The 27373-nt window shown below is 57.2% G+C and overlaps 1 protein-coding gene across 1 annotated transcript in view; it reads left to right on the forward strand.

Moving 5' to 3' along the window:
• The first annotated feature begins 11231 nt into the window (after positions 1–11231).
• Positions 11232–27373, forward strand: part of NEK6 (NIMA related kinase 6) — a 45440-nt gene continuing 29298 nt past the window's right edge. The window contains exons 1-3 of the mRNA XM_044920837.1: positions 11232–11351; positions 21734–21874; positions 23017–23079. Coding sequence (XP_044776772.1) covers positions 11262–11351; positions 21734–21874; positions 23017–23079 — 294 coding nt within the window. The 5' untranslated portion in view covers positions 11232–11261. The remainder of the gene's footprint in view (positions 11352–21733; positions 21875–23016; positions 23080–27373) is intronic.

The following is a 27373-nucleotide window of genomic DNA, read 5'->3' on the forward strand; positions in this document are numbered from 1 at the left end:
ACCCCTCAGGCCCCGGGAAGGCTGGCCTGGACCCAGCGGCGGCCACCCAGGGGGCCAGCACCTGGCATATGCCTGACAGTTGGCCCCGGGCGGCGGGGAAGGTATGCTGGCAGGTGGCCGAGCCGCGGTGCCAGGATCTGGCTCGGTGTGTCCTCTGGGGCCTCAGCTGCCATATGCCTGTGTCAGTCCCAGCTCTCGGGCTGCAGATGGGGCACTGAGGGGAGGGGGCTGTTCGCCTAGGGTAGAGGTGGCTCTTGTTTTGGAGGAGGAGGCAGGTGTTGGCCACGGGACTGCTTTTCGCAGACCGAGGGCTAGGGCCAGCCTGGAGCCTTCCCGACTTCCTCCCATGCGTGCGCCGGTCCGAGGGCCTCCCCGGCTTTGATCCCGCTGTGTCGTCCGCCAGAGTTCCATTCCCCTCTGCTCCTAAACCTGCCCATCCACGTAGGCCACCTCAGCCTCTACCTGTTGTAAGAAGCTGTCCGGGACCTTGCCTGGCCCAAAGTGAGAATCCGTCAGTCCTTTTCCTGCGGGCATGTTTCGTGTTCTTTTCTGGTTTCTGGATCTGTCTCTGTGTTCGGGGGTTCTCTCCTGGGGAGACAAGAAGAGCAAGGGAGTTTTTGTCTGAGTCATCTCAGGGTTAGCGGCCATCAGCCCAGGCCCTGCACGGAGAGCAGCTGGGAAGACCTATGGAAGGAAGGGGAGGTAGGAAGACCCTGAGTCCTAGTTCCTGGATCTGTGGTCTTGTTGGGAGAGTATGGGGCCTGAATGAGGATGTAATAATAATCAGCAGCAACTCCATTGGTTGGGTGTCCATTATGTGCCAGGCCCACGGCTCCGTACTTTTGATTCATGTGATGTCACAGCCCCGACTAGCAGCCCAGGGCGGTAACATGGGGCTCAGGAGCCGGGACATGGCAGAGCCAGGACTCGAACCCAATGCTGCTGCCTTCCACAGCTCTCATCTGTCAGGCAACAAATATCTGCGGCTCAGCTTACAAAGGAAGAGACTAGAAAGGGTTAGGCTTTTAAAGGGACAGCAAGAACTTTTATACTTCTTAGCATTTGCTGGGGCCCCAGTAGGGATGGGCGGGGATGGAGTACAAGGGACACAGGAAGGACACCGTGTCGCTCCCGAAGCCCAGGCTGGCTTAATCCTGCCATCTGCTGTCAGGGTACCTGCTTCTGGGTTGGGGGCGAGCAGTTCATAAAGCGCCTGAACAGCAAACCCCTTTGCCTGAGCAGCGTGGGGTATGGGATGGGTTAAGGAGGCTGGGTCCCGGCCAGATGCTGCTATGGCTGTGCTCATGGCCCTAGCAAGTCTCTAATCCTCCAGCCTCAGTTTCCTGGAAGGTAGAATGGGGGAGCAGGACTGGGCGACCCCAGAGTGGATTCTTTTTTTTTTTTTTTTTAAAGATTTTATTTATTTATTTGAGAGAGAGAGAGTGAGAGTGCACAAGAGGGGGTAGGGTCAGAGGGAGAAGCAGACTCCCCACTGAGCAGGGAGTCCGATACGGGACTCGATTCCGGGACTCCAGGATCATGACCCGAGCCGAAGGCAGTTGCTTAACCAACTGAGCCACCCAGGCGCCCCCCAGAGTGGATTCTGATGGCGTTCCAATCCTGCTGGTGTGGGGCACACCTATGTTTTCTCCTAGACCGGTGGCCGCTGCCATCAGATTCCCGTCCCTGGTGAGCATAGGGCTCCCTGGTGGCTGTGACAAGTTCCAGTCACCACAGAGGTGACGGTGGAGCTATTTTTGGGGCAGCGCGTGGTGGGGGAGTTTCCTTTTGGCAGTGACTGGGGATGGGAGTCTTGGGCAGGGGAAGTCCCGTACCGAGACAGGGCCGGCCCCTCTTCCTTCAGCCGCCCTGGCACACGGAGGCCACCCAGGTCCCCAGAGGCCCCTGCACCGCACATCCACCCTCTACCCCGAGCTGAGCAGCCCTTCTCCCGAGCCTCTCAGGAGCCACTTTGCAAGGTACTGGCCTTTGTCCTGCCTCCAGCTGCGGGGAACCCCTCACTCTTTCCTGCCGCCACCTTTGCCCTGAGGCTCTGCCCGGCAAGTGGCAGGGAGGCCGGCGAGAGAAGCTTCTGGAGCCTGGGCTCCTGGGGCACCTGACCTGGCTGAGCCTCTGCCGCCGCTGCCCCCTCGATCATCTGCCTGGTGGGGGTTGCTAGCGGGTCAGCGCCGTCAGCCTGGCATGACATTTGTCGCTGCCCAGGTGGGGGGTGTGGGCCATTGCCAACAATGGGGTTTCACACTGAGTGATCACGGGCTTTGCCAGAACTCCTGACGTTATGAGGGAAGCAGAAAAGGCAATTTTTTTCCCGCCTCTGGGATAAATTTTAGCTGCCTGGGCTCGTTTCTGATGTCTGAGCAGCGAGTTCTCCACGGAAGATTCTCCCACCAGGAGTAGCTATCCCCTTATGGTCGTTCATCCTCCTGGGGCCTGGGGCAAACTTTTTACCAACACTGAAGCTGGGGGCTGTTCCACTGGCTTTCCTCCTTCCGTTACTGGTTGTCAGGGCTGTAGCCATGGTCTGAGTCAGGATATGGGGGTAGAGGAATTTCTCCCTGAAACTGCCCGTTCCCTGTGGCCCCTGAATGAGCTGGCCTGGGGGCCCCCAGGCTTCTCCTTCCCGGCCTCTGGTGTTTACAGACTGGGTCAGCAGCCTTCTACCTGGCCCTCCCTTTGTGGCCTGCTGGGGCCACAGAGCTGAGTGGTTTGGTCTCTACCTTCAAGGAAATCTCCAGCTGGGGAGAGAAAAACACGAGCAGGCAGTGACAACACGGGAACAAACACTGTGGAGCCAGGGAGTCACTGACAGGGGTTGTCCAGGAAGACCTCGTGGAGGAGGTACCCCAGGTTGGCCTCTGAAGGAGGAGCCAGGTTTGCCTGGAGGCACTTCATTCCGGGGAGGGGGAGTAGAGTCTGCTAAGGCCTTGAGGAGAGAATGAGTTCATTTATCTGAGGGGTAGGGGTCCTCGGCATGGCTGGGACTGCCTAAAGGGTCTGAAGCTCCTAGCTGGGTGAGATCCCAGCTTCCTCCGGCTCCAGTCTCCAAGGCTTGCCCCAAGCACATGAGATTAAAACCCAGACTTTGGAGAGAGTTAGATCTGGGTTCAAACACAGGGCTTATCATCTACTAGAGCCAGGGGCTTGGTGGGTCACTTATCTGTGCCTCGGTTTCTTTTTCTGTAAAATGGGCTCATGGCAGACATCCCGGCAGGGGTGTGCTGAGGCACTGCATTTAACTCCTTGGCACAGAGGAAGTGCTGGGTATCTTCCTCTTCCAAGTGGGTGGGATGAAGCATGGCCTTCACCGGGTCCTGGAGCCAGACACCTTCCGAGACAAAAACCCATGGCCTCGTTGCTCCTTTACCTGAAAGATGAGATGTTTACAGCTCCTGTATTTTTTTTCTTCCAGAATTGAGTTTTATTATCCGAGCAGGAGGAAATGAAAGGTGCTTAGGAACCTTCTCAGTTTTAAAAAAGGCTCTGGGAGGAGCTCCTGCGTGGCTCAGTCGTTAAGCGTCTGCCTTCGGCTCAGGTCACGATCCCAGGGTCCTGGGATCGAGCCCCGCATCGGGCTCCCTGCTCCGCGGGAAGCCTGCTTCTTCCTCTCCCACTTGTGTTCCGTCTCTAACTGTGTCTCTCTCTGTCAAATAAATAAATAAAATCTTAAAAAAAAAATAAAAAAGGCTCTGGCCAGCCGTGCAGTGGGAGGGGAGGTGTGTTTTGAATGACTGGATTTCTGCCCGAGCTGAGACCATGGGAACCCTGCAACATGAGGGTGCGCATTCCTTGCTTGGGGCTCCAGGCTCAGGGGAGGAACCACTGGCCCTCTACCCCTGACTGATCAGAAGTGTATGCAGTCGGCTCCCCCCTCCAGGCCCCGGGCAAGACACTGACGGTTTAGAGATGACCGCAGAGATGGGCTCCTGCTCAGAAGGCCCACAGAGGAGGAAGAGGGGGTGACCTAGGAAGCAGTTGGTGCCCAAACGGTGGGCTTCAGGAAGAACCCCACTGTGCGGACACCAGCACATGGGGGAGGGGGGAGCCTGGGTACTGCCCGACTGCCCCCGCATGCCCGCTCTTCGGGGTCTGTTTCTTCTTTATGGAGGGAGACAGCCCAGGCAGGACTTGCCCAGGACCCCAAAGGAAGCGTCGAGCCTGAGCAGGACCCAGGATCTGGTCCTGATGTATGTGTGCGACTTTGCCCGCGACAGTCCAAGGATCCCCACAGGGGTGTGTGGTTGGGAAGGGGAGGGCCCTCTGCTCAGGGGCCTCGGGTGGGGTGGAGGAGTTGGGAAATGCAGGAGGGCAGGCCCATGCTGGCTGGGCAGAACTTGGAATGCCTCGTGCAGGACCATGGGCCTTGTCCTGGGGAGCTTTGGGCGGGGAGCAGCAGATCGGGATTCGTGCCCACCCTGTGAAGAGGCCCTGGAAGGACGGGGCTGGTCATGGTCCCATGTCTTAGAGAAGACAGGCTCCTACTGGTCCTGAAGCTGAGGAATCTGAGCAGCATGTGTGGCTTCGGGAGTGGGGAGGGGAAGTAGGACCAGCCCGGAAACCAGACACCATCTGTGGCTCATCCCCTATGGCTCCCAGGCCCCCATGACTCTGGCCTGCGATCTGGCTGCTTCTCGTCCAATGATGAATGGGTAACGTCTGCTTATCCCCAGACCAGAAGCGGGGCCGGGGTGGGGGGAGGACCCAGCAGCCAGAGCCAAACCTCTGGGCCAGAATTCATTCATTCATTCACTCTTCCAAGGCAGTAAGGACCGGGGGAGTCCGACAGACTTGGTTTCAAGTGGCAGTTCTGCCCGTGGCCTGCTGTGTGACCTTGGGCCCATCCCTTAGCCAGTCTGAACTTCCGTATCCTCTTCTAGCCGTGTGGATCATAGCAGCCCCCACCTAGGGTGGCCACGAGGGAACAAGGCCTGCCCAGCCCCTGGCGCAAGCCTGCTGCGTACGTGGTGTGTCCTGCATTAGGGCTAGGACCCTGCCCTCCCCCCCCCCAGCCCATCTGCACCGGCAGGACATTCCTTCCAGCCCCAGGCCCTCGTAAACTGGGTTATGAAATCGGTGGAGTTTCTTTGCTTTGCTCACAGCCTTGCTGGTCCGGGAAGCAGGTTTAAATGGCAGCGTTCTCCGATGTGTAGACTCTGGCAAGTGCCGTTTCTCCTCAGGGCCTCTTGCCTCATCTGCGGAATGGGACTGATGGCATCTCTTGGGCTGCTGGGGAGGCACTCCGATCACTCAGCTCAGGGGAGGCGCCTGATGTGGATGTTGTGTGAGGCCGAAGCTGGTCCAGCCTTGACCCCGCCAGCGGCCGGGCACCAGGAGCTGCCCGTCTCCTTGCCGGGCCTCAGATCTCCATCTGCGAAGGGGCCTGAAGGGGTGCATTGGGCAGGGCTGGCCTGCGGCACCTGTCCTAGGCTTCTGCCACCAGGGGCCTGCTGGCCAAGCGGAAATAGCCCCTGGTGCCCACACCTGGTGCCAGTATTGGGTCACTCACTGGGGGAGGAAAGAGAACTGCGGGGGGAGGGCGTCAAGTCACCGAGCTAGTTTCCTGCTTTGGGAAAACAACCCATGAAGCTGTTCACTGCCCTGGAAGGACTGAGAAAGGGCCTTCCTCAGGCAAACTGGCCCAGGCTGCAGCGTCCAGGGGAGGCAGGGGCAGCAGCACGCCTGCCTTGGTTGACGGAGCGACAATGTGGCCGGGCTCAAAGCCTGCGGCTGTCGGGAAAACCCTGACCACGCACGGACGTGCGCGCACACGCCTGGGAGAGGGCAGGCAGGACAGGCCGTTTCCACCTCAGGGTTTGAGAACAAAGTGAGACCTGAACAAATACTTGCCTCCCCCAGAATATGAATGCACCACCACAAGACCCCCAACATACTGAGCCTCGCGTGCATAGACCCCCAAACCTGCCCCAAGCCAGGTCCTTGCCCTGAGCCTTCGTGGGGTCTTGAGTCGTCTTTCAGGGAGAGGGTAAGGGCCTCCGTGGGCTGCCAGCCTCCACGAGGTGTGTCATTTGGGCAGTAGGGAAGGGAGGGACATGACTCCTCTAGATGAAGCTTCCAGAAATTGGGAGGCAAGGGCCAGGGGACAGAAAGGCCACTGGAGAAACCTCCTTGCCCAGCCCAGCCCAGGAGCCAGTCCCTTCCAGGGAGTGCTCGGATGAAACCCAAGTCCCGCATCAGCAGGAGCTTTGCCTGAAGGCCAGGCCAGGAGGAGAGTGTCAGGGGGCTTTGCAAAGAAAGGTAGCCACAGTTCACATTAGCGATGAAGGCATTTATTCCAGAGTGGTCCCAAAGAGGACATGCAGTGAGGCAGATGGAGCATGATCTGGGGGCCAACAGCCCCGGCTCTGTCGCTTACCAGCTGTGTGACCCTGGGCAAGTCCCCACCCTTCTCTGAGCACCAGTCCCCGTGTCCGCCACTCGTCCGCCCAGTGAGGGTTAGTGCTAATGACAGAGTCTCCGAGGACCAGTTTACAGTTTTCATCTGTAAACACATTCGGTCCTCTCAGTGACCCTAAGAGGAACATCTATATTAGATACCCCATTTTCCAGATGAGGAAACTGAGTCACTGCATGGTTAAATGAAGCCAGGCCAGGATTTGAACCGAGGCACCTGGCTCCCCGGCAGGCCTCGTTGAACCCTTAGGCGCATCCTGATGTGGTCCCTGGGCACCTGGTGGACACGCATGCATGGGGAACCCGGGCTGGGAGCCGCACTGTGCACCCACAGTACCTCAGAAACACAGGGCCCTTGCTCACCACAGAAGAAAGGCCCTCTTTTAGGTGGCCCTCAGTGCGGCCTGTGTCCGGGTTTCACATTCCATGCATTTTTGGCCCCTGACTCGGGCTTGGCAGCTTGGGCCTCATTGTTGTTCGACTTGGCAGGAGCCACCAGGCACAGGCTGCTAGCTCCCTGTGCAACCCGGGGATGCACATGTGTGCTGAAGGGCTTTCCCTGCGCTCTGTCAGTCTGAATCTCTGCCTTGGTCTCTCTGCATCCACACCCACTAAGAAGCAGTTTGGGGCAGGAATCTCCAGTAAAGGGGTTGGGCTTCCATGGAGGTATAGACAGACAGAATGCAAAGTCTCTGAAAATGCAGCACCCCTGGAGAGCAAGAGGCAGGGACTACCTTGGACCCAGGAGGGGCTTTGGAGTCATTGAGAGCAAATCTAGCCTCATGACCTTGAGCGTCCCCTCTCTCAGCCTGTTTCCTCATCTATAAAATGGATTTACCAAGAGCCCCAGGATGCATGGGAAAGATCTGGCCCACTGGAAGTGTTCAGAGAACCTTCATTGCCTTCCTCCCAACCATCCCCCCTTCCCTTTCTGCCTCCCTCCCTCCCACCACACTCCTTCTGTCCTCTCCCTCCCTCCTCCCGCCTCCTCATCTCCACCCTTCCTCTCCCCTCCTCCTTCCCCTCCCTGCCTCCTTCCCCTTTGCAGTGTCCCTCTCTGACACTCAGGAGCCTGTGACTTGCAGAATCCTCCTTGGCTGCTGCTTTCCTGGAACAAAGTCCCCTCTTCCTCACTGGGGAGGACATGTGCAGCCCTTCCATTAGGTTCTGGATAGAACAACTCTTAGGTGGCTCAGTTGTTAAGCGTCTGCCTTCGGCTCGGGTCATGATCCCAGGGTCCTGGGATCGAGCCCCGCATCGGGCTCCCTGCTCCGCGGGAAGCCTGCTTCTCCCTCTCCCACTCCCCCTGCTTGTGTTGCCTCTCTCGCTGTGTCTCTCTCTGTCAAATAAATAAAATCTTAAAAAAAAAAATAGAACAGCTCTTAGGAACAGTCATTTACCAAAGCTCCAGGACATTGACAGAAAGGGTACCATGGACAGCAGAGCTGCATCGCCGTTGTGCTGTCCCAAAGGGCACGGACTCTGGGGGCTCCTGTCCATGGGGCCCCTGCAGTGGGTAATGGCCCCCTGTGGCCCTCCAGCCTTGGGATCACCCCTGCCCACTCCCTGTTTTTGAGGGAAGGGACTTGTTCAGTGGGGAGATGACGTAGGAAGTTCTCCACCTTGTGTATAAGGAAAGGAAGATGAGGAATTGCCACTGAGAGCCTGTGAGGAGTACAGGGAGGTGGTTTTGGGCAAAGATGCCACCAGGGGTTTGAGTCCTGGCTCCACTGCCACGGATCTGGGCAAATCTCTTAACCTCCTCGTGCCTCAGTTTTCTCTTCTGTAAAATGGGACAATAATAGACCCTATCCCATGAGAGACAGGGTCTGTTAAATGAGATGGGCGAAGAGGTGAAGTGTACAGAGCAAGGCCTAGCATAATCAGAGCACACAACTGTTGACTTATCATTATCATTACTGTTCTTTCTGATGGGGCCAGGGACCCCTTGGCAGTGCTCCTAGAGCCCTGTGTGAGGTCTGGGGTGGGCTCCTGAGTGTGTAGTCTGCTGCCTCCGGACGCAGATGTTGGGAGGGTGCCGCTAATACCGCACAGGGCAAGTAGGGATGACCTTGGCAGACACCTGCTAAGCCTCTGCCCAGTGTGACTTGCCCAGGCTCCCAGCTGGTGAGTGACAGGGCCAAGATGCAAACCCAGGCCCACTGGCCCCAAAAGGCTGGGTGGGGTCGGATGCAGGGAGGGAGATGTAGAGACGCACATGCCGTGGTCAGCAGTCCACGTGAAGTCCGTCGGCAGGTGGGCAGGTGCACGTGTGGGCCTGGCCTCTGGGCCGCTCTGACACAGAGATAAAGACAGAACCTTTTTGCTGAAGACAGTTCTTCTCCAACCTCTCCCTGGAGGTCTCCGTAAGGGCAGAGGACGGTGAACATGTCACCCCGAGGGGTCTGGGGATGCAGCCCGCAGCAGCTGCCGAGCCTGCAGGAGTCACCGGTTTTATCTTAAAATGCATGCGCATTTTACATTCTGTTCCCTCCGAATCCGCTTCATCGGCGCACACGTTTCCCCACTGAGTAACAGTGCTGCCTCGGGAAGCCACTCGTGTTTGTGTGTTTATCCTGGGGCTTTTCCTACCGGTCCTCACTGTGTCACCCTGGGGGTGTGCGCTCCGGTGTGGGAGCTCAGGCACAGATGGTGGCGAGACGCCGAGGGGGCCGTGGTCCCACGTGCATTTCGGAAGCCTCGGTGGTGCACGCGGAGGAGAGCTGGTGAACAGGGCATGGGCCCTGGGGGGCCCAGGTGGGAGGGGAGTCCCACACTGGGACAGAGTCGGGGGGATGGCGGGCGGAGAGGGCTCAGAAGTGCGGACACACCCCCACACCGCCCTCCTCCTGCCACCGATTCAAGACGAGAAAAAAGAGAGCAAAAAATCTCTACATAAAATGCCATGTTTGGGGGTCGAACCTGGCTCAGTGTTGGCAGCTTCACAGCCAGGGGACAGCATGGGCTGTGCTTGGCAGGATGCGGCGCCCACCCTGCACGACTCCCCGCTGCAGAGGGCTCCCCTGCGAGCCTGAGTCCGGTCCATCTGCTCCACGTGGCCTCGCTCCGAGGGAGACACAACTGGAGAGTCAAGCTCAGTGGGTCATTTGGGGCTTGGTGGACATGCTTTGATAGCTCAAAAGGCATCGCAGACATCCCTGAGCCTGGAGGGCTGGATGCTCACCCCCTGTAGCTGGAAGAATCTACACTGGGGAGGAAGGAAGAGACTCCTTTCCCACCGCGCAGACGCCGCTGTGTTAATGAGGGCGGGTGTGGACTTGGGAGGTGTGTGCAACGGAGCTTGCTGAGCCACTGGACCGGGGGGGGGGCTCTCAGGTTGGGGTTTGGCTGGGGTGTAGGTGACCAGGTTAAAGACTGAGAGAGTCCGTCTAGGGAGAAAGTGATGTCTCCGGTTGGTTCTCCAGACGCAGACCCTGAGAGTGAGAAAACCGTAAGGGAGTGGGGGAGGCCGACGAGCAGGAGTGTGATCTCGGAGTGCCCTGTGTCCTGGAGTGTGAGTCACACCTCGGAGTGCCCGAGTGTCCTGACCCAGGCAAGGGCACTTCATACCGGACCCCTTGGTCATTGATTAAGGGCTCTCCAGGGGGCCACCAATTCCTAGGGACTCGACTCTGGCTCCGGAAGGTATAGACAAAGCTGCTGCGATAGCCTGGGCCAGTCCTCAGGGGCTCTGTTTGGGGTGTGGAGTCTGGGGGACAGCCGGGGTGGGGGCCCTCACCACACGCCTGCACTACGACAGGGACCTACCTCCCGTGCATCAGGCCCTGTCATTCTCCGCGGTGCTGTGGGAGCCCCGGCCTGGCCCTGGGCATGGAAGCTGCTGCAGAAATGCTTGTGGCGGCAGGAAAGGCTTTCCTCCCAAGGGGGAGGGCTTTGCCCCTTGCATCCGGGAGGATCGTAGTGGCCAGGTGCCGGCTCTCACCTCCAGCTGTACCTCGCTCTGCCTTGGGCCATGCCCCAGAGGCAGCCCTCCGCTAGTGAGGCTGGCAGAGGCTGCCTGTGACACCAGGGGAAGTGGTGTTGGGAGTGCTTCTTAGATGACATTTAGCTCAGGCCCAGGGAACATAGTGGGTGCTTTATCAGGGACTGCTGCTGTGGTTACCATGACAACTGGTGGCTGGCATCCTTGACTCTCCTAGGGGCCTCTGACGTGGCAGCCCAAACCCTAGGGGGCACAGGGGACTGCTCCCTTGTGCAGAAGGCTCTGTGCCTGCCTGGAGGTCTACGCAGCGCTGTGAGGGGAACCCATGGCCTTGGCCTTCCCCGGGTTTGGTGTACCAGGGCCCCGCAAGGATGGAGATGTTGGGTCCTTCCTGCAGCTACTGCATGCAGGCTGTCACAGGGTCTCTTTCCTGACCACCCAGGTGGTCAATCTGGGTTTTTGTGGGGGTGATCATGGGGGACAAGGCTTTGTAACTGCCCCCGGGAAGCACGGAGGACAATAATGTGGAAAGAACAAGGCTTTGGAGCCCAGCTCTTGTGGAGTGGAATCCGGCACCTCCTTTGTTGGCTGGGGGGGCCGCCTTTAGACTTTTCCCTGCGCAGAGCCCGTTTCCCCCTCTATCCAGTGGGGATGATCCTCGCAACCTTGTCAGACGGGAAATGGAGGGAAGGTGTGTCCTGTGGGGCATGGAGTCCTAGCCCTGAGGCTTCTGAGCTGGGTGGTTGCTCTGTACCCCCGCTGGAAGATGGGGTCAACGGAAGTGCCTCGTCCAGCCTGGTGACATGGAGGGGAGAAGGTGAACAGGCGTGTGTGTAAGAAAGCCCGCATTTTCTTTTGCAGCCCGTGCCCCGGGAGGCTGGCATGCAGGATGGCAGGACAGCCCAGCCACATGGCCCACGGAGGAAGCCCGAACAGCCTCTGCCACAGCCCAGGGCCTGCACACCCCCCGGACCCACAGGTGAGCCTTTTGTCTTTGTCTGCAGAGCACTGGGGACTCAGCAGGGAGCTGGGTCCCTGAGGCTGCTTCATCCCAGCCACTGGAGGAAGCCCTCCCCCACCCCACCCCCGCCCCCGACGGAGTCACTTCGTGAATGCTTCCAGGGGTGGGAGTGGGGCTCACTACCAACCTGGTCAGCCCTGATTTCACTCAGCAGCACTCGGAGAAGCCTTCTCTGTGCCGGACTCTGGGATTTCCGTGTGAATGGAACAGCTTTATGTCTGCGGGATCAGGGCTGGTTAGAAAGGCCATGTGAGAGGAGAGAGGAGAGAGTGAGGGGCTCCGGGGGGCACGGGCAGCCTGTGCGTGCAGTCACAGAGTGCTTCCTTACTCTCAGCTGAAGCTGGCTTCCCTTTTTGGTTTTAGCTGCGTCCTGGCCCTCTTCAGCCTCTTATCTAGAACCCGCAGAGCCTCAGGACACTGGTTTCCTTACACCTACCTCACCCTGTGCAGATCCTCGGAGAGCCAGGCAGCCCCCCGCAGCTTTTCTGAAGGTGGCTTCTGGGGTTCCCAGCTGCCCGCATACTCTGTGCCTTTGCATATGCTGTTCCCTGGGCCTGGAGTGCCCTCCCTGACTCCTCGTGCAGGCCTCGGTCCAAATGCGGCTCCTTCTAGGGAGCCTCCCTGTCCCACCCCACTCCCCCCGCTGTGCGGCTCAGGCGCTGGGCTCTGGCCATGGCATCCCGCTGGGGAACTGGTTCCCAAGTCTGCCTCCCTTCCTAAACAGAAGATCTGGGGTGCGGCTTTACCGGTCCCATCATCCCAGGCCAGGCCCAGAGGAGCCCCTCAATGCCGGGGGAGTCAGTGAACTGCAGATACATGTAATACACCCCGATGTGGCTGTGTGTGAGACAGATGCAGGTCTGCTCTTAGAAAGCACACAACCTCATGGGAGAAAAAGGTAGGAAATAGGGCAGAAGAAACTCAGGGGCCCATGGAGCTCCAGAAGGCACATGATCCAAACTGGATGGCCAGAGAGGCCTCCTTTAGGAACTGGCATGCAGAGGCCTGGAGGGGGCAGGCTGGGCAGGTCACCTGGGCCAGGTGCTGCAGGGCCTTGTGGACAGCCTGGTATGATGCAAAGTCATGTCCAGGGTTGGCTTTGTCCCCAAAGCTATGAGACTCGAATCAAGGGAAGACTCAGAGACAGCTACCTTCTCGAGCCCCAGAACGCTCGTCACAGCCTTTAAGTGCCTACTTCCTGTTGGAGGACATCAGGTGGACTCTGCTGTTTGACCTGCTTGGCCAAGGCTTCCATGTGCAGTTGTGCGGGTGTGTACTGCACAAAGGTGCCTGGCCAAGGAGGCCGATGAGTCTGAGATCCTTCTACACCTGAGTTCTCATCAAGCCATGCTCCCTGTGTGGGGCTCCATCAGCCCAAGGGAAGGAGCAATTTTACAGATTCACGAAGAGGTGAGACATGTGAACTAGTAGACACGGTGTCTACTAGTGTGTGTGTGTGTGTGTGCGCGCGCGCGAGCGTGCACTCGTGTGTCTGCACGCATGTGCACACACCCCCCCCCACATAGTGTGTCCTAGGGCATCTGCACTATTTGTACTCTCCACTCCCATTACTGGAGGGGACACGGGTCCATTTCCCAGGTGGAATTTGGGGAGGCAGACCCCAGAAACCTAAAGGCCCGTGGCCACTGCTGGTGCCGAGTCCACCAGGACAGCTCACTGATGGCTGGGGGCAGTGGGGCCTCCTCGGGTAATGCAGCAATTTGTCATATTAAGTCATTCACTAACAATTGAGTCCCCCTTGATTAATCTCCCAGAATTAGCCAGTTGCATTTTGAGCAATTAGGGTTAATTACAGCCTCGTTTGGCAGAAGAGAGAGCCCCGTAATTATTTCACGAACAAGGCGAGGCGGCGGTGTCCGGGCGTCTGGTCACACATGTTGGAGTGGATTAGACACGATTCCTCGCCATTGGGTGGCAGAGGGCAGAGGGGCCCTCCGTCCCGCCAGCATCTGGCCAGGGACGCCAAGCTGGGGTGCACAAACCGTGTAGACACCAGCACTGCCCCAGGTCAGGGCGGGAATGAGGCCAGGCAGGTGCATCCTCTCTCCTCCACTCACGAAGCGCTGGTATTTAAACACCGCCTGGGAAGACATGGCGGCCCGAATCTTGCCTGTTTCGGGACATAGAAACACCTGAAATTGACAGCAGAGCCATATTCCTTGATGGCAGGAGGCCCTGCTGTTGCCCTGAAATCATCCTTAGGAGAAGGAGCCGGGGCCCGCGATGGCGAGAATACTGTGTTCTAGACTAGGCGGGGCTCCAATCCCGACTCCAGCCCTCACCAGCCAGGCAACGACGGGTAAATGAGCTGAGCCTCCACTTCTTCATCTGTAAAATGGGGCCGTGAAGACTAAGTGAGGTGGAATACTTTAAACCCCCAGCATGGCGTCTGACACTGTGGGTGTTAGGGAAAATACGTGTCACAGATTTCATTCTTCTCTCTTTTTTTTTAAAGATTTTATTTATTTATTTGAGAGAGAGAGACTGAGAGAGAGAGAGCATGAGAGGGGGGAGCGTCGGGAGGGTCAGAGGGAGAAGCAGACTCCCCGCCGAGCAGGGAGCCCGATGCGGGACTCGATCCTGGGACTCCAGGATCACGACCTGAGCCAAAGGCAGTCGCTTAACCGACTGAGCCACCCAGGCGCCCCTCATTCTTCTCTTTTAACCTTCATTTTCGTGTTCGTGGCTCAGGAGCCCAGAGCTGAAATACCCACAGTGTAGAAGGAACAACTTAGCAACCACTCAAACTGGTTTTGTTAAGTTTCTGTGCCGCAAGGCTAGTGGTTTGTCATTTCAGGGAGCTTTCTAGCTGTGAGAGCTGTCCTCTTACTAAAATACGTTTGCTGAACGTGGTGGAGTCACATGTGAAATCATTGAGGTTTCAAATGAATGAATGAATGCATGCATGCAATCGAGAGAAAGAGTTCTGATGCCCTCATGCTTTATGATTTTACCAGTTTGCTGCTGAGCGTTTTCATCAGGAATGAAACAGAGCTGACCCACTAAGAACCACGTGAATTTCCAAGAAGGAGAAAGGTGCTCTTGTCTGAGAAAGCCCTGGTTAATGTGTCTTCCATCTGGAAAGTCTTTGCAAACCTGCTTGGGGCGTGCCAAGTTCAGTTATATTGGGCCCTATTCAGAGAAAGAGGAATGCGCCTTACTTTTCAGGGGGTGGGACAGCTGCTTCCAGATCTGAATCACACAGGCCAAAATCTTTATGAAAATCTTCCCAAAGCAGTGTTGGTAGTTAGGTAAGATTTAATGACCAAATATTAACAGCTATTAAAATTCAAGAAGTGTTTGCTGACGTGTTGTAAATTCAGCAAATGCTTGTCTCGTTTCTGCCTTGGGTCTGCTGAGGAGCCCCACACAGAAGTGGGTACGGACCGTGTGCGAGGTGGAAGGCCCCACAGAGGGACAGGCGGACACTGAGGGAGCCCAGAGGGTGGGGTGGGACAGGGAAAGTTCTAGAGAGATGACAGGTGGACTGGCCATGATTTAGGGCAAGACAGGGAGAGGAGGATGTCCCAGGAAGAGGAAGGAGCCAGGCCTGAAGGTGCAGGACCAGTCAGGTTAGGCAAGTGTTTAACTACCAGTGTTTGGATGGGAGAACGGCTGGTGCTTATGAAAGGCTGCGTCATCTGGAACTGAGTCTATAGTGAGTGATGGGTGAGCCCATTCGTGGTTTTAGGTGGACAAGGGAGCTTGTATTTTAGAAAGATCAGTGGTTGCTGGTGCTCAAGGCACAGGTAGGGTGCAAATAGGAGACGAGGCCACTGCCTTCTCCCCGGTGAGATGGTGCCATGGTCTTAAATGGCTGGACATGGGGAGAGAAGATTCCAGAGACTTGCAGGGAGAAAACCAACTGCACTTGGTAACTGAAGGGGTGAGGGAGAGCCGAGTAGAGGATGTATCCAGACTTCTGGCGGCATGGCTGATGCTCTTTACGGCTTTCACCTTTCAAGTCTTGGCTTGCTAGTCACTGGAGTTGGTTCCAGATTCTCTTATGTATGTTTAAGCTCAGCTTCCTCTGAGCTCAGTCAGCGGGAATTGTCCTGAGGGACCCACTGCAATTGAGGCGATCCTATGCTTTGTTATCGGGTGACTCCTGTGTTTTGGCCATCTTGCTCACTGTTCCCATGTGCTGATGGCCCTGGGAGCTGAGTGTAGACTTCCAGGTTGGGACGGTCGTGGTGGTGGTCATGCCAACAGTGCAGTACCTGGCACTTACCTCATCCCATCCTCCTACCAACTAGGAGCTAGGTCTTATTCAGAACTCGATTTTGCAGGGGAGGAAACCAAGATAAATACCGCGTATGTTTTGCTCTTGAGGGGCAGAGCCAGGAGTCTCTCCGTGTCCTGTGGCCCCCCCAGCACCCCTTCCTGCCACCAGGTCTGCGAGAGGGAAGATGAGCTTTGGGTTTGAAATTAGCCAGATTGTGGAGACCTGAGCGGGGGTCGGCCTCGTAAAGAGCCTGACAATATAGACTCTCTGTAAACCCTGCCTTTCTTTTGTGTAACACAGATTTAAAACACATCACTGTAAACACATACACCGAATCCATTAGAACTCCCCACACACGGTGTCAGATGTCTTTAAAGGTGAAATTCGTTTACAGGAAATGTCATTCTGATCAAGTACGCTTTTTAAAATCACAGAAACAGTTGCCTTAAAATTAATGATGCATTGCAAATATCAGGGAAAAAAAGACCCATTCAGTGTAAAGATGATTAAAATTCAGGTCAGAACTCTGACTTAGTCAGGCTAAATTTTTTAATGAGATTTCAGAAAATTAATTGGGCGGATGCATTTTTATTCTTTTAACATGTAATTTTATGCTCCTGTTTTGTTTTTTTTTTTAAAGGGGGGATTTGTCGATGGCTGAGGCTTATTGTGGTTCAAACATTTTAAACTCAAATTAGCACAGGGTGGGAGGTGTTTGTGGCCTAATTTGATCTGACTTGGAGAAGAGAGCCTGGGTTTCTCGGAGCTTTCTGGGGTGGTTCACCAGCACACAACCCCCCCCCCCCTTTTCCAGCCTTGACCTGAGAAGCCTGGCAGCATTTCTTGGCGGGGGTGGGTGGGATTGGGGATAGAGGTGACCTGGGGACCTTGGCCCTCTCCTTGGCCCCTTGTTCTGCCGAGCCTCTGCTGTCCAGGGAGTTGCTCCCTGAGGCTCCTCCTCTCGCTGAGATGGCCTCTCCCCCACCACAGGGCAGTGCGGACCCCCTTCTTCCCCCCACTGTGGCTGGCAGCGGGGTGTGGTCAGCATCACTCCCGCCGCCTCCCACCTTCTCCACCCACCTGCTCCTCCTCTGGGGGAGAACTGAGGGGCTCTCACCCTGCGGAATGGGGCTGAGGAGTCAGAAATGGCTTCCAGCAGCATTTGCCCTGCGAGTGGCCCACCCTAGACGGGGAGGCTAGGCGAGCCTGTTGTCTAGCACGGTCCCTTGGCAAACAGTCCTGGATGACCCGTGCAGGGGACAGTGACGTCAGAAGGCCACAGGGGCTTTACTGCAGTCAGGTGACGGGTCGATGACCTCTCTGAGCCTCCGCTTCCTCATCTGTAAAATGGGGCCATGAAGACTAAGCGAGATGGAATACTTCAAACCCCCAACATGGCGTCTGACGTCATGGGTGTCATCGGTCTTATTCTTTGACTTCAAAATTCATTTCGGTTTTCACAGCCAAAGAGCCCAGAGCTGGCAAGAGCCCCAGTGCAGACCCTCAGTGGGGTGGGGATGGTGGGGATGGTGGTACAGCCACTGAGAACTCCCTGCCTCGGCTTGTCCCCAGCCCCCTGGGAGGCAGGTGCAGCCCTGGTCCTCGCCCTGCAGACTGAGCGACGCCGACACCCCTAATGACAGTAACACCATACAGCGTCTCCCAGGTGCCTTCATTCAGTAACTTACTTACCCCCCAGCAGCCCTCGGAAGGAGGCCCTGTGATCACCTTAATTGTACACGTGAGGAAACTGAGGCACAGAGTGCTTGTCCACAGCCACCAGCCAGCACGTGGCAGATCTGGGATTTGAACCCAGGCCTCTGCACCCCCCGTGTCAGTGTCTCAGCTGAGGGAGCCGGAGCGGCGGTCACCTGACTTGGAGCTCCCCCCGGTCTGATGCTAATTTTCCCAGGAGCCAGCATGGGGTTCCAGGCGGAACAGGGGCTCGTGAGGACTATGAGATGAGCAGTTTTCAGAAAGGCCATCAGGATTACTGCCTTTGAGCGGTGTAGTGCGAGCTGCTCGGGGCCAGCCCCGAGTTTGCCGGGCAGCTCAGAGCTCCTGGGACCCTTGGCACCAGCATCACGTCCTGGAATCCTCAGAGAAATCCTGGGGCTGATACTGCTAACGTCCCCCTGTTGTGGACGGACTCACTCGGCTGCAGGGGCCAGAGTGGAGCTCGCTGAGGGCTGACCCGGGAGGGGAGGAAGCCCTTGGAGGTGGCAGTGGAGAGAGGCCTGGCCTTAGGGACCAGAACTCCGTTCACCTTTTCCTCTTGCACTCACAGCCCCTGAGTTACTCTGGAGTCTGGGCCCTCCTGGCTCAGGCACTGCGCCCTGTGTCCTGCGCTGCCCCCCACCTGAACAGAGGGCATCGGGGGGGAGACAGGACCCCATGCTGACCCCTGTGAGGGTGCTGTGTCCCCAAACATGCCCAGGCTGTCCCCCTCCCACGTGGTGCTGCTGCTGGAGGAACCCCCCCCCCCCAGGAGCTCATTCCTCTAATTAGGTCGCATGGGTTGTGACAGGAAATGCAAATCTGGGTCATCGCATATGCAGAAGTGCCACTGGAGTCTTAGGATGCCAGCTGGGATGTCGCCCCCCATCCTCCCCCCATCCTCGGGGAGTTTCCTCAGGGCAGCGTGGCCTTTGGGGGCACATTTCTGGGGTGGACAAGGGACTCCAACCACTAGTGACAGTGAAAAGCCCAGTGTTTGCACAGCAGGGACCCTAGGAGATCACGTCCTCCAAATGCTTCACTGTCCCGGCGGGGAAACTGAGGCCCTGAGAGGGGAGGGGCCCTGCCCAGGGCACCTCTCAGCGCAGCTGGCTTGAGATCGGCAGGGAGTTCAGGTCTCAGCTCCCCACGGACCAGCTGTGTGACTGTGCCTCAGTTCCCTTCTTTATGATGTGGGATGAAAAGCCTTGCTTTACAAGGCTGTTAGGAGATCACAGCCACAAAACCTGTGTAAGCAGCTAGCAGGTGACTGCCGCGTGGTGGGTGCCTACGAGCCCGCGGCCGTTCCGTCAGCTTCACGGGCATGCGTGATCCGTGCGGGTGTGAGGAAGTCACCTTCTTCTGAGGGGGTGGGATTTCGGCTGCACTCCGAAGGGACAGAGGCTGCATCCCAAAGGCCCACAGCACACCAGGCTGTTGGGAGCACATTCCTTCGTGTCATTTGACAAACATGCCCCGAGCTCTTGCTCGGGGCAGGTCAGAGCCTCCGCTCAGGGGACACGGAGGGGACAAAGACAGGGGCGTGCTTTTGGAGAGGCCCATGTTTGGGGGGCAGGGTCTCAGGTGCTTGGAAGAAAGAAGCCAGCTGAATCAGGAAGCATAGACCTGGCTAGTCATGGGGTCTTGAAGGAAAAGCAGAGGAAGAATCTGAGTTGGGAGACCACCTGGTAGAGCTCAACGGGTGGAAACTCCAGAGTCCCCAGTCCCGGGTTCAGATCCCTCCCATTACTCGCTGTGAGGTTTGGAGCCGGTCACTGCCTCCCCTCCGAGTCTCAGTTTCCTGAAATATGGGAATAATGGTGATGCCTACTCACCGGGTCATGGGAAGCGTTCTGCACGGTGCCCGGCACACAGTAAGTGCTCAATAAATGCTCGCTCTTCTTACATGGGTGCTTAGTATATAGGGAGGTTAATTGCTGTTACTAAGGAACTCACTTGACAGACGCTGGTATGCGGTGGATGAGAATGTGGTCTTCTTTCTCCACCAGCCCTCCCTCCTGCTAAGCCCCCAGTAGGGAGCGGCTTCAAATCCCTCCCCAGGGTGGGTAATTATGCCTCAAGACTTCAGAGTCAAGGTTGGCCTAACCCTTACCTTGCTGAGGGAAGGAGGCAGCAGGCTGTGAGGCTCAGACTTCCATCACTCACTCCTGGCAGCGGGGTTTCCTTGGCACAGGGCTGGGTCTGGGCAGGTTCAGAAAGGCCGAGAGTGGGAGTGAGGAGTAGCTGCTCAGGGCCCCTCTCCCCTGCTCCAAACCCCGCCTGTCAGTCATAAGGACCACTGAGCACCTACTGTATGTGTGTGTGGGGGGAAGCTCAGCAATCTCACGTGATCCTTACAGCGACCCTATGAAACAGGCATGCTTCTATACCTCTCCGCCTTGCAGACAGGAAAATGGGGCAGAGTGGCTTGGGTAACTGCCCCAGATCACCAGCCAGGGACCCAGGAAATATGCGTAAGGAAATATATATAAGGATACTTATTACAACATTATTTATAGCGACAACAGATTGGAAACAAGCTTACTGTGGCGTATAGTCTGGGGTTATTTAAATCCCTGTCAATTGACAATGTCCATCAGTTACTGAGAGAGGGAAAAGCAAGTCTCAGAGTAATGTGTTCACACAATTCTGGGTGTTTAAAAAGTACACCATCTCCATAGATGTGAATATTTACTCACTCGACAAATGTTTATTGAGTGCCTGCCGCATACGAGGCACCATATTGCCGGGCGTACCTGCCGGTGGTCGGGAGACGGACAGGTTACGAAGTAAAATACGGGATTTGGAACGCTGGAAGGTAGCAGTGAAGAAGGAAGACGAGCCGGAAGTGTGGGAGGGACAGAAACGGCAAGGCTTCGAGGGACGGTCCAGGCAGAAGGCCCAGTGAGAGCAAAAGAGGTTGGTCAGTGTGGAAGGAGCAAAGTGAAAGCAGCAGGATCGCAGAGGTGCGAGGAGCCTGGGTGGTCGGATCACGTGGGGTCTTAAAGGCTTTGTAGGTGGTCGTGGGGTGAGGACTTTAGTTACTGGGTTTTTAACTTTACTGAACCTTACTGTGATGGCGTGTGTTTTCCCTCATCCGTGCCCATTTCACGGTTTAAACTGAACACATTCGTGTAGTAAAGACAAAGAAGGAAAACATGGAAGTTGATTAAGAACAGACATCCTGAATAGGATGCCACTCACACAGGGCTCCCCAGGCTCCTGCCAGGGCTTCTTTGTCTACAGGTTGGTATTCGGGTGAAGGAGAGTTCCAGAACGCAGCCCAATAAAAGACCTCATCTTTCACCCCCATGCGTGCTTCCGGCCCAAGTCTGGAAGAGGCCTTTTCACATTGGGAAATTCACACTTGTCCTTCCTGCTTCAGTGGGGCCCTCAGTGTTTCTCATCCCACCCCCACTTCCCCCAATGAACTCCGCAGATGTTTCTGTACCCATACTACACGCGAGAGCCTGTCCTCGCACTAGCACCCAGCCCGGAGGGTCCCCAGCGGCAGCGATCCCCTGCCTCGGAGTGGGGGTGGGGGCTGTAACAGGAGGAGGGCCCACTTTGCCAGGTGGACGCGGGGCAGACCAGAGCTGTGGCCTCCTCCCCTCCTCCCCCACGTTCCAGGGCCCGAGTGGGCACCCCTTCCTCTCCTTCTCCCCAGGGCACGTTGCACATGTGTTGTGGGGACGGTAAGGGGGTACCTCACCGGGCAGCTCCATCCCGGGGCAGGCCCTACTCTCCATGGTGGGTTTCAGCGTTGGCCCCTGGAGAGTCAGCGTGAAGTGTCTGGATTCCTCATGTCACCGTGAAGGGGGCTGTTTATCCAAACAAGGGCTCAGAATGGTAAGGCTGCAGATGGACGCTCAGTTTTCTCAAGTTCGAGATGGGAGCCCCAGGAGGGGAAGTTGCCACATCTGATGACGACTTGCAGGGGGAGGGTTGGGGCCAGGAAGACCCAGCAGGGCCTCCCCCTTGTTGTGTGACCTTGACGGGTCACTCCCTTCACCCCTTAATTGCCCTGCTCTATTTGCTGGCTCCGACCTGGGCACAAGGGATTCAGAAGTGAGCAGAACCAGCAAGGCCCTGGCCCCGGGGAGCCGCCTTTCTGGGAGTAGGAGATAGAAACAAGCAGACTAATGAACGATCAGGTAATGAGGGATGGTGGAAACCCGTGGCCTCGGTTTCCCATCTGCAGAGTGGGGGTGTCGTGGCGTGGAGTCTCTGACGGTGAGGTTGGCAGTCCCAGTCCCTCCTTCACCTTGGAGGAGCCCTACTGGGGTTGCCAGGTTCTGGAAGGGGCCCTGGCTGCCCACATCCTGGCCCCTCACTGCAGCCTGGCTGGCCACTGATGTCCTCTGTCCCCCTTCTCCAGAGGCACCCAAACACCCTGTCTTTTCGCTGCTCACTGGCCGACTTCCAGATCGAGAAGAAGATAGGCCGAGGGCAGTTCAGCGAGGTGTACAAGGCCACCTGCTTGCTGGACAGGAAGACAGTGGCTCTGAAGAAGGTGCAGGTGAGCCAGCGCCCCCGTGGGGTCAGAGCCTTCTGTGTCTAAACATTGTGGCCCTGGGCCAGTTCCTGCCCCTTCCTCCTCCTCCCCTTCCTCTGCAGTCAGGATCCAGCTCTCTGGGCCGTGGGAAGGATTAGGTGGGCTCCTGATGACAAAAGCTCATGCAAGCCATAAAGGAAAAGGAAAATGAGCATGCACTGAACACCACTGTATACTGGGTCGTGCCCTGAGAATGGTCCTGTCGGTGAGGGTGGTCACCCCATTTTTCAGATCAGGAAAGCTGCAGAGGATAGCTGTATCTATCTCACCGGGCCCACCGAACGAGCTGAGGGGGAGCTCAGACTTAGACCTGCACCCACTCACCCTGGGCCCTGCACTTGCTGGTCGCCTCTGGGCTTGAGAGCCTTTCCTGGCCTCCCTGTTCCTCCTAAACGAAGGAAGGGGCTCAAGCAGGTGAGTCATCAGCCGCAGAGTCCAGCCAGGAAGCGTTTCAGTGAGAGCCACTGGGCCCATCTGAACGGGGCTTTGCCTCAGGAAGTAGCTTTAAATCCTCCCGCAGAGCTTCCTGAGACCTCAGTTTGCTCATTTGTCCTTTAAGAATGAGATGAACAGCCTGGGCTGAGGAGGCCAGGGAGAGAGAAGGTGACGCAGACGCAGCCACGGGTGGGGAGCCAGGCAGTGGACCCGCACGATGGTTTCCTTGCTGGTCTGCAAACCGCACAGGCGGGTCCAGGTCGCTGGAGGAGAGACAGGCCCCTCCGCTGGGAACAGGCCCATTTGTCTTCCGAGGAGGGCCTCGCCTGGCTCTCTTTGTCCTGCCTCTCTCTTTTTTTTTTTTTTTAAGATTTTATTTATTTATTTGACAGAGAGAGACACAGTGAGAGAGGGAGCACAAGCAGGGGGAGTGGGAGAGGGAGAAGCAGGCTTCCCGCCGGGCAGGGAGCCCGATGCGGGGCTCGATCCCAGGACCCTGGGATCATGACCCGAGCCGAAGGCAGACGCTTAACGACTGAGCCACCCAGGCGCCCCTTTGTCCTGCCTTTTTGTGCCATGATGGGTTTTGGGAGTTCCAGTCCTTGTGGCTCTCAGTGGGGGCTCTGGGAGCTGGGTTTTAACCACTCTTTCTCTTTTTCCTCTCGCCCAAGATATTTGAGATGATGGACGCCAAAGCCAGGCAGGACTGCGTCAAAGAGATTGGCCTCCTGAAGGTGAGTGCCCTGGGCTGAGCAGGAGCCCCTCGCTTCCTTGAGGTGGCCCGGTCCCCAGACCGGGCCACCTCATGGCCTTCACAGCCCGTAGCCTGTTAGATTCAGAAACAACAGCCTTTTGAGGGTAGTGGCTCATTTGTTTTCTCATGGTTGGATGGGCGTGGACCCCACCTCACGTCTGCCCAGCCCTCATGGCACCCCCAGGCTGCCTGTCCTGGCCCCACATTGGTTGTGTTTATGGATGGCAGTGCCTGGCACCAAAGTCCTTCCCCTGAGGGCACCAAGTCGCTGCCACCCAGGAGATACTCCACTCATCTGGGTGACTCAGCAAGGCCAGCCTGGGACGCTGGAGAGGATGCACAGCCAGGTGTGCGGCCCAGGTTCCTGGTCCCCAAGGGACCCGGGTTGTCATCCTGTTGGGCTCTTCCCAGGCCTCCCCAGAGAGAAGGCACACTGGAGGGGCTTGTACAAAGGACAGACCTACCAGGGCACCTTGGGGTGGGGGATGGTCTTTCCTTCCCCCTCCCTGCCAGCTTCTTATGGGTTTCCCCACAGTCAGAGACAATAGAACTTTCTGGACTAGATTCAGCCCCAGCCTAGGGCTGCTCCCTCCTGGAGATCCCTCCCTGTTCCCCAGGCTTGGGATTCTGCCTGGGGTCTCAGAGGTGATGGAGGAGGAGGAATGGTATGGGTTTCGGAGGCCCAGGAGCCTGAGTTCAAATCCTCATGTCTTCATTTACAAGCTGTGTGACCTTAAGCAAGTGACTGAGCCTCCCAGAGCCTCCGTTTGCCCATCTGCTTGGTGGTGAGAGTACCTGCCGCACGGGATATGGGCAGTTAGAGAAGATTAAATCGTATCTGAAGAGATGAAATAGTACCTGGCCCAGTAGAGCGCGCAGCAGGCACTCACTGGGTGTTCGCCCTCTCCGTGAGACGGAGGGCTGGCTCCGCAGCTTCCCGCACAGTGAGGCTGCTGGTGGCGAGGACACGGACCCCTACCGCAGGATTCCAGATTAGCGGTTTGCACTGCGGGGTCCGCCCTGGGCTCTCAGGCCCGGTCCCCTCCGAGGCAGTGAGGAGCAGGCCAGCAGCCCGGCCTGGGGGGCTGTGGGAGTGAGGCTGGCCGACCCGGGCCCAGGGAGTGCTGGAGAAGCCCCACAGAGGCCAGGGTCCCGTCCCAGAATCTGGAAGGCCGACAGGAGCCTGCTGCAGGGGTCCTGATGGTGTGCAGTTAGGCCTCGGACGCCACACTCAGGAGGTGGGACTTGAACGTGGGAACAACAGGGGAGCCCCTGAAGGGGCTGAGAGCAGGGGGCATGGGGCCCCATGTGACTCGTGAGCACTTGCTGGGAGGGGACCCTGGCCACGAGGGCTCGCAGGAGGATTATCGGGAAGTGTCCTCAACTCTATCATAGGTCCAAAAATTCCCTTCAAATAACATTTTTAAAATTTTACGTGACGGTCAACTTTGGGCCCCAGGTGTGATCTCAGGACTCCGATTACCCAGCCCTGGGGACTGGCTGTCCCAGTCACCCACCCTCTCTCCCCTTTGGTGGCCAAGAACGCACGTGTGCCGATCACGGTGGGGAAGGAATGATGTGTGCGTACGTTCTGAGCCAGCTTGTTCCGGGTCTCTGGGCTCCAGTGAAGGGGGCCAGGCTTGGTGTGACCTGGGCCTGCCGCGGGGGAGGGGGGGCTCTGTCCCTTCCTCGGGCTGCCGTGTAGCCACGTGCCATTGACCATGGCTTGAGAGGTGGGCACACTCCTCACTCTCTAGCTGTGTGGCGTGGGCCAGCTATTGACCGCTCGGGACCTCCCATTTCCTCGTCCGTAAAAGGGGGTGATGATGTCAGTGCTGACCACAGCTGTCGGGGGAATTCGTGAGAAGTTGGGTTGGAAGGGCTCAGTGTCGCATCTGGCGTGTGGCACGTGCTCGTCACGGGCAGCCCTTGTCATCACGGTTATAACATCTGCCGCTCGACGCCAGCCCTTACCCAGCTCCCCAACCTGCCCACGGGAGGTCAGCAGGATGTTCCCCGGGCACGAGGTGTTTCCGGCAAAACAAAGGGAAACACAGTTCTCGGAGGGGTCACGAGGCGACACTGTTTCACACCATTCACGCCAGGACCCGAACCCCAAAACCTCCCAGTGCAGAGGCCACCAGACGTGGGGCAGGGAGGTGGGCCCTATCGGAAGACAGGCAGAGATCATGTATTCGCATGATCAGCACAGCCGGGAGCACCCCTGAGCCCTGGACTCAAGGATGCAGTCAGCAGGGGAAACACATCCTGGACAGACTGCTGTAGCAGGTCCCAGAGGGGCCACAGGTGGGACAGAGATTCGAAGAGGGAACCTGAGCCCATTACCGTCACCTCTGCCTTCCTTCCCTCTGGCCATCGTCCAGCCCTCGGCAGCCACCACCACCGTCAGGCCTGGCCTGGAGCTGCGGGGACAGCCCCACTCTGTGGAGCTCTGGATTGTGGGAGAGAGGGATGGGTGTGGATCGTGGGGACACAGGAGAGCGAGAGGCTGGCCGATGCTGCCAGGGGAAGCTGCACTGGAGATGAATCTAGAGGTGTGGCTTCCCTGAACCCCAGATACATGAAGCCAAAGCAGCCACCCCTCCCCCACTCGCAAACCGCAGAACCCAACCACTCCGCATCTTTGGAGCACTTCTTACATTTTGGCCCAAGTGTGTCCACTTTAAGACACACCTGAGGGGCACCTGGGTGGCTCAGTTGGTTAAGCGTCTGACTCTTGGTTTCAGTTCAGGTTGTGATCTCAGGATTGTGAGATCGAACCCTGCATGGGGCTCTGTGCTTGCGATTCTCTCTCCCTCTCCCTCTGCCCCTCCTGTTTGTGCGTGTGCACGCTCCCTCTCTCTCTCTTGCTCAAATAAACAAATCTTAAAAAAAAAAAAAAAAAAAAGACACACCTGGGCCCACCAACAGACTACAGGCTGAGAAGGGGACTATGGGTGGACAGCAGTCTGTGGTTACTAGACCAGGTTCTGGGCCCAGCCCGGTCCCAGAGTCAACCCCTTCCCTCGCCAGGCTTTGGGGATTTCCCCCAGCTGACCTTTTGGCCCCCATCTGTGCCTTTGTACCCTGGCCAGATATTCGAGGGAGCCTTTGCTTCACCTCTCCTCCTCAGAATTGCCGTAAGAGCAGGGAGAGAAGCCTCCCCTTCTTCTCCCCAGGAGCCCGCACCTGGAGGGAACAGCCCCCTTGACTGAAGCTTTAATTCCCACCCAAACCCCCTCCAATTTTTCCAAGTCATCTGCAAAACAGTGACGCCCAGCCTGCTGGTGACCTTGGCCGGTCTCTGGGAGCACCCCCTGAGAAGGGTGTGAGGTTTCCCGGGGAAGTCGTGAGGTGAGGTCCAGGGAGTGGGTGAAAGGAGGGGGAGGACTTGGGTTTATAACAACAACAATGCTGATACTTCATAACGTCGTACATTCACGATTGTAAAGCATCTGCAGCTTTATGAAGTGCCGGCATTCCATTTGCTTCGATATCTTGTTGTAAAGGAAAAATACATCTGGAACGTGATGTGTGCTGAGGGCAGCTGGTGTGATGGAGAGTGTTAGCTCCAGGGAGACGTCAAAACAAAATCTGGGCTAGGTGATTTTTTTTTTTTTTTTTTAAAGATTTTATTTATTTATTCATGAGAGACAGAGAGAGAGAGAGAGAGAGGCAGAGGGAGAAGCAGGCTCCCAAGGAGCAGAGAGCCCGATGCGGGACTCGATCCCAGGACCCTGGGACCATGACCTGAGCCGAAGGCAGACGCTTAACCATCTGAGCCACCCAGGCGCCTGGGCTAGGTGATTTTTTGACAAAGGCACCAAAACAATTCAGTGGATGAAAGAAAGACTTTCAATTCCAGGTGCGGGGAACACTGGACGTCCAAATGGACGGAAGTGAGCCTTGACCCCTACCTCACACTGAACATAAAGGTGTATTTGAAATGGATCATAGACCTAAATGTAGAAGCTGAAACTAGAATTACAACATCTGCTGGGCAGCCCAGCAGGACAGCCCTTCGAGATGGGCTGGTGCTGGCTGGCGGCGGGGACGGGCGGGCTGGCGGTGGAAGCCGGTGAACCCACACCGAGAGCAGGGTCCTGAGGACTCGGGCAGGTAGGGTGGAGCTGAAGGAGACACATGGCCAGTGACAGGCCATCTGTGGCTCCTGGGGGCCTGATTGAGGGGTGCCTGCCATCCAGAGCTGGCTTGGGGAAAAGAATAAATGGGGGATGGCATAGCCATGTGATCTCTGCGAAGGTTCCCCCCTC

This window comes from Neomonachus schauinslandi, chromosome 13, assembly GCF_002201575.2.
Source record: "Neomonachus schauinslandi chromosome 13, ASM220157v2, whole genome shotgun sequence".
In the NCBI taxonomy this organism is placed as follows: domain Eukaryota; kingdom Metazoa; phylum Chordata; class Mammalia; order Carnivora; family Phocidae; genus Neomonachus; species Neomonachus schauinslandi.